Source organism: Vollenhovia emeryi, unplaced genomic scaffold, assembly GCF_000949405.1.
Source record: "Vollenhovia emeryi isolate VEMERY1.0 unplaced genomic scaffold, V.emery_V1.0 DF939994.1, whole genome shotgun sequence".
Lineage (NCBI taxonomy): Eukaryota > Metazoa > Arthropoda > Insecta > Hymenoptera > Formicidae > Vollenhovia > Vollenhovia emeryi.
In genome coordinates, this window is record NW_011966372.1 from 1 (window position 1) to 6705 (window position 6705).

Sequence of the window (6705 nt, forward strand, 5' to 3'; positions counted from 1 at the left end):
GACGCTGCCCTGGGTCGCGGACGATTTGTATGTTCGGTGACGACGCCTTGGGGCTGTTACCCTGAGTCACCGAACATACAAATCGTCCGCGACCCAGGGCAGCGTCCCCAAGGCGTCGTCGCCGGACCACATAATTATCGTACAACAAACGATAAAAAACGACAAGTCCGAACATACGAATCGTCCGCGACCCAGGGCAGCGTCCCCAAGGCGTTGTCGCGGGTATCTCCATCGCGAGTGCGAGACATTGTGATTTGTGGCGTATTTCTAAGACTAAACAATAAACAATATATTCACGAACAACACAACTTGTTATTACGCGAAAAGACAGCGCGAACACGAATACTGTTCGTGTTGATACTGAACATTTTGGTGCCTCCTGTGAGGTCTGTGCCTCAATCCACGCAAGAAACGGGATCCAGCCTGCAGGCCGCCTCACATCTACTAAGAGCGGGTCTTCCAAGTCAGCCGAAGGAGAAACGTGTGCAATCGTACTCGACAGGCGTAAGAGTAAGTCATTCTTTCCCAGCATTTACATTCCGTCGCATGCCGAGATGGCGGACAAAATCAAATTCCTCGTTCAGAAACGAACTTCCCTGAAATCCCAAATAACCAATTTAGCCAATATCGTCGAAGGGGGGAAAATTGATAACTCGACGTTAAGGTTGCGAAACGAGCGTTTAACGCAATTATATCGGGCCTTCGAAGAGTATAACGATGAACTCGCGGTATTAGATCCCAACGCAAATCATCGGGTCGAGTTCGAGGGTATCCAGGAGCGATTTTATGGCTTGGCGGGAAAAATTGAGAGTATTTTACGTCCGGGAGAGGCGCCGTCGCGAGATACGACCGAGCACCAGCGTATCAAACGAAGAAGTGCGGCGCGGGGACATCGTACCGCCGGTTGAGAAACGGCGGATTAAACTGCCCGAAACGCCGTTACCAAGGTTTGATGGTAGATTCGAGGGATGGTTATCATTCAAAAATGCGTTTTACAGTATGATAGGCTCGCGAACGGACCTTGCGGAAATAGACAAATTGCATTATCTTAGAGCGGCGTTAACTGGCGAAGCCGCGAACAAGATTAGGATCTTCGAAATTGACGGAATTAATTATGCCAAGGCCTGGAGCTTATTAGAACGGTCATATGAAGTCAAGAGGATCTTGATATCGCGGCATCTCTCTCTGCTATTAAATTTGCCCGCGCTAGACAAAGAAACAACGAACGGTTTGTCCAGACTCGCGGACGACGCACAGCAACACGTTGCATCGCTAAACTCTTTGGGAATTTCGGTCGGACACGAGATGATCGTGCATTTGCTAGAGACCAAGCTACCAAGGATAACGTTGGAAAAATGGGAGGCAACTCTCGAAAGAGACGAGTTTCCGGAACTCGACCAGATGTACGAGTTCTTATATAAAACCGCGGTTTGCGTCTCGAAGCGCGAGAGAGCGAAGGTAACCGACATGGAAGGAAGCAGGGGAGAACCCTCGAGCAAAAAAAGACGAAGTCATCCCTCGAATCAAGCGTTTGTCGTGAGCGCGGCGCGTAATTGCATAGCATGCAAAACGAAACGGCATCCCTTGTATTTATGCGACAAATTCAAACAACTACCTATACCTAAACGCATCGAAACGGTGAGAAACGCGAAGGTTTGTTACAACTGCTTCCGCTCACATAGAGACAGCCCCTGCAAATTTTCGAACTGTACAATTTGCCAAAAGAAACATAACACTCTTTTGCATTTAGATAAACATCCGGTTACGAATCGAACTTCCACTTCTAATACCGTAGATACACAGACCGCATGACTAGCCGAGTCGATTAATACCGCAAGGGTAAATCATGCTATAATGTCATACACACCCGCGCCACAGTTACTAGCGAGTGCCGTGGTATATATCCGAGACAGCGAGCGTAAGCCGATAAAATGCCGCGCCTTGTTAGATACTTGTGCCACAGCAAATTTTATTTCGGAATCTATTCTGAAGCGGTTGAACATTCGAGTAAGCAGAGGCGCGTTGTCAGTCGGCATGATCAATGACGTAAATACAGAGTCGAGAGGCATGGTACGGATCACTATGCAATCCATGCACGATAATTATCGCAGGGATCTTACGTGTCTGGTGATTCCGGTTATCGCCGATTTAATTCCCTCAGAAGTCTTTCCGAGAGAAACGATCAAATTACCATCAAACGTTAGATTGGCGGATCCGAGTTTCCACCTGCCACGCGCGGTTGATTTGCTGATTGGTTCAGGGCTCACCTTATCTCTGTTCTCCGTCGGACAGATCAACTTGTCGCGTGAAGATCACGATCTGTATTTGCAGAAAATACGACTCGGATGGGTTGTGGTAGGTGGTGTACCGTCGCAAGTTCCTTCAAAATCTACGTGTTACATGACGAATCTCGAGAATCAATTAAACAAATTTTGGGCAATTGAAGAAGTCAGGGAAGGCAAGGTGAAATCGGACGAGCAAATCGATTGCGAAGCGCACTTCGAAAGAACGGTGTCTCGCGATGCCGTCGGGCGTTACAAAGTTCGCTTACCGTTTCGCAAATCAAACATGCGACTAGGGGAATCGCGTTCCATCGCGCTGAAACGTCTATTGTCGCTGGAGCGTAAACTCAATTCAAACGCAGCGTTAAGAAACGAGTACGCGCGAGTAATCGAGGAGTATTTGACCCTCCATCATACGTCAGCAATAGAGGATCCTGATGACGACGGTTACTATCTGCCGCACCACGCGGTAATCAAAGAAGCGAGTAACACGACTAAGGTTCGAGTGGTGTTCGACGCGTCGGCGAAGACGAATAACGGAATGTCGTTGAACGACGCGTTAATGGTAGGACCTACAATTCAAGACACGTTGTTCTCGCATTTAATTCGATTCCGCACATATAATTATGTCATCACGGCGGACATCGAAAAGATGTATCGCCAGGTGTTATTGCACGAGGATGATCGCCGTTATCAGAGATTCCTCTGGCGCGTGGATGGTAGGATTAAAACGTTTCAGCTTAACACGCTTACATTCGGTGTTTCGCCTTCTTCCTTCCTCGCGATTCGAGTTTTACAGAAACTTGCGGAGGACGAACGTCATGCGTATCCTCGAGCGGCCGAGATCCTTACCACACATCTTTATGTGGACGATTTGCTATCCGGCGCTGATACGATTGTCGAGGCGCGTGCCGTCCGTGACGAAATGATCGCGTTGCTGAAGCGGGGTGGCTTCTCCATAAGGCAATGGGCCTCCAACGACGAGCGCGTTATTAACGATTTAGCATCCAATGCGTTGCACACTAATCTCGTGTTAAACGTGGATCGTTCCGTAAAGACGTTAGGTATAACATGGAATACGCGAGACGATCAAATGCATTATGCGGTGCGTCCGATCGAAATTACTCAAAGATTGACAAAACGAAACATATTATCGGAAATTGCAAAGATTTTTGATCCAATAGGATTACTCGGTCCGATTATTCTATACGCTAAAAGGCTGATGCAAGACATATGGCGTTCTGGTTTACAATGGGACGAATCTGTCCCACAAGACATATATACGGAGTGGAAGGAATTTGTTCGGCAATTAGAATCAATAAATCGCTTTACCTTTGAACGTAAATTGCTAATAAACGACTATCACGACGTTCAAATACACGGATTCTGTGATGCCAGTAGTGTCGGCTACGGTGCATGCTTGTATGTTCGATCTAGCAGGGAAAATGAGACTACGATTGTCAGATTGGCATGCGCCAAATCCAGAGTTGCGCCGTTAAAGCCTATTACTATTCCGCGTTTAGAACTCTGTGGTGCATTAATATTGGCGCAATTATCGGGAAGCAAGCGCTATATTTAACGTTACACCTAACCGAGTCATTTTCTGGTGCGATTCGACCATCGTTTTGCATTGGATAAAAACGCCGCCTCATCTCCTTAAGACATTCGTAGCAAACCGAGTCACAGAAATTCAGAACATCACTGGTTCCAACGTATGGCGGCACGTACAGTCAGAAGACAATCCAGCGGACGCGTTGTCAAGAGGTCAGTTGCCTCATACTTTTTTGCGAAACAAAATATGGCTTACGGGACCCTCGTGGTTAGTCGAGGACGAGAGCGAGTGGCCCAATGAGATCATGCAAACAGACGTCGAAATAACAGAATTAAAGAAAAACACCTGTTTGATAGCGGCGACACACGATATCGGGATTCTCACCAAATACTCTTCCTATTCTAAATTGCTCAGAATCATAGCGTATTGCCTCCGTTTTCGCCGTACCATTAAGTCTACCGGCTCATTATCCGCAAGCGAGATTATTGAGGCTGAACAACGAATATTACGGATCCTTCAAACGTCTCAATTTGCCAATGAAATCAAGGAACTCAAACTTAGGGGTTCGACGAACAAGAGCAAAATCACCAATTTAAACCCGTTCTTGGATGATTATGGATTGGTTCGCGTGGGGGGGCGTCTCCAAAAATCAAATTTAACATTTACGCAAAAACATCCAATCTTGCTTTCGAGCCGGCATCATTTAACTGATAGCATCATTCGCGAAGTTCACGAGACGCATTATCACGCGGGCATTCAGACCACCTTATTCATCCTACGTCAAAGATTTTGGTTGATGGACGGACGGAATCAAGTGCGGAAAATCGTGCGCACTTGTATTCATTGTTCACGTTTCAACGCTAACGCGATCGAGTATAAAATGGGGAATCTCCCACCGGCTCGCGTGCGTGAAGCGGTGCCATTCGCTAACACCGGCATTGACTTTTGCGGACCGTTCTATATTAAGGAAAGAAAACATCGCAATAGAAACCGCGTTAAGGTCTACGTATGTGTATTTGTATGTATGGCCGTAAAGGCAATACATCTCGAAGTCGTGAGCGACTTAACGACTGAAGGTTTTCTCGGTGCTCTGCGACGGTTTTCTGCTAGACGGGGTTTACCCGAACGAATTTATTCCGATAACGGAACAAATTTCGTGGGCGCGAATCATCAATTAAGGGAATTGTATGTTTTGTTCAATTCCGAGGAGCACAAGGCCAAAACGAATAGGTTTGCGTCCGAACGTCGAATCACATGGCATTTCATACCGCCAGCCGCACCGCACTTCGGCGGTTTGTGGGAATCCTCGGTGAAGCTTTTTAAGCATCATTTCAAGCGAGTAATCGGGGAATCCTTATTCACGTTCGAGGAATTAAACACATTTGTAGTCGAAGTCGAAGGTGTCCTGAATTCCCGACCGATCACCTGCCTATCATCCGATCCGAATGACTTGCTCGCCTTAACTCCAGCCCATTATTTGATCGGCAAACCACTAACGACCCTCCCCGAGGGCGACTTGTCCGCTGTTCCAGACAACCGATTGTCTATCTGGCAGCACATCACTAAGGTTCGTCAAGATTTTTGGGCACGCTGGAGCCTCGAATACCTCAATGAGCTCCAGGTGCGTCACAAATGGACTAAGAATGGACCGAAGCTCGACATCGGGACCGTCGTGCTCATAAAGGACAAAAACGTGCCGTGTGGACGGTGGACGTTGGGCAGAGTCTTACAACTACATGCGGGAGAGGATGGTGTCACACGAGCGGTTACCATGAAAACCGCAGCTGGAGAGACGAAGAGAACCGTCAACTGTCTCTGCCCCCTCCCGATTGATAAATAGTCATATTTATAGTCATATTTGTCATATTTATACAAGCGATAATTACCACATGTATCATAATATCTCTATGTCTCAACTCGAAGCGATATAACAAATGCGTAATTCGTCGACGAATTTATACGTTGGAGTACTCCATTATATATATATATACATTATAACGCACAACACACATACGAATCTGATCACTAATCTATAGGATAGTTGATCGCTACCCTCTCAACGGGGGGGAGGATGTTGCGTAGCGTCTCTCACGAGTCGGACACGATGGGCGCGTTCCAGCGCATACATGCGATGAGTCAATGATAAAAATCGAACTTTACTCTGTCGTGCACGTGGGGGAAGGATACGGAAGGACGGTGTTGCGTCGTAGAAGGATCGTGCGCGACGTTTCTACGACGCAATGTATGTACATGCGTATATGTACACAACAAAGGACGATGACATAAGCGGCACGGAACGCACGCATCGACACCGGCGACCGTCTGTCGACGCATCCGCGCAATCTTGTTTACAAAGATTAGGGGCGGCGTGCGGTGCGAATTCGAACGTGTACGGCGCCGGTGAGCTCGGGCGCGCGGCTTCCGTAATCCCCGCACCCTTTGTTTTCCCCGATGTCTGCGAGCCGCTGATCGATGATCGATAGGCGGACCTAAGGGCCCACCAATAAGATTTTGGGAAAACTTCCTGGAATCTTGGCGGGGGATCGCAGTATATATGGTCGAACGTGATAGTCCAAAAAACACAATACAGTACAGAAGTCAGAACAGAACGATCTCCTACGTGCATCGGGAGTACTCGCGTCGATAATACTACAAAAGTAATGATATCATCAAATGGCACCAACTAAACTAAATAGTTTCAAACGTGGTGGGTCGATGATTGAAGTGGGGGCATACCCGCCGGCTGGGCGCCCGCGGACGCCCGTTGCCCGCGGTTTAGACAATCCAAAAATACCTTGCGTGTTTTAGGTGATATCACCCCTTTTGTAGTGTTAATATCTCGTTTGTAGTAAATATCTCGTACTGTTTATC

At 47.4% G+C, this 6705-nt stretch overlaps 2 protein-coding genes across 2 annotated transcripts; both read left to right on the forward strand.

Moving 5' to 3' along the window:
* Nucleotides 1–327: 327 nt before the first annotated feature.
* On the forward strand, nucleotides 328–1812 carry LOC105556474 (the record flags this gene model as incomplete). The annotated part of the gene is made up of 2 exons (XM_012003571.1): nucleotides 328–510; nucleotides 736–1812. Coding segments are annotated over 2 exons (1260 nt in total), but the record flags the coding sequence as incomplete, so codon positions are not given.
* A 42-nt stretch (nucleotides 1813–1854) lies between these two features.
* On the forward strand, nucleotides 1855–5674 carry LOC105556475. Its single transcript, XM_012003572.1, has 2 exons — nucleotides 1855–3844; nucleotides 3954–5674. The coding sequence occupies exons 1-2, from the start codon at nucleotides 1855–1857 to the stop codon at nucleotides 5672–5674; spliced, it is 3711 nt and encodes a 1236-aa protein (XP_011858962.1).
* The last annotated feature ends 1031 nt before the right edge of the window (nucleotides 5675–6705 follow it).

Bases quoted from the DNA above. Each gene is read 5' to 3' on its own strand.
- LOC105556475 (XM_012003572.1), top strand. From the start codon at position 1,855: ATGTCATACACACCCGCGCCACAGTTACTAGCGAGTGCCGTGGTATAT. The intron at 3,845-3,953 runs GCAAGCGCTATA...AGACATTCGTAG, and splicing joins ATTGGCGCAATTATCGGGAA to CAAACCGAGTCACAGAAATT.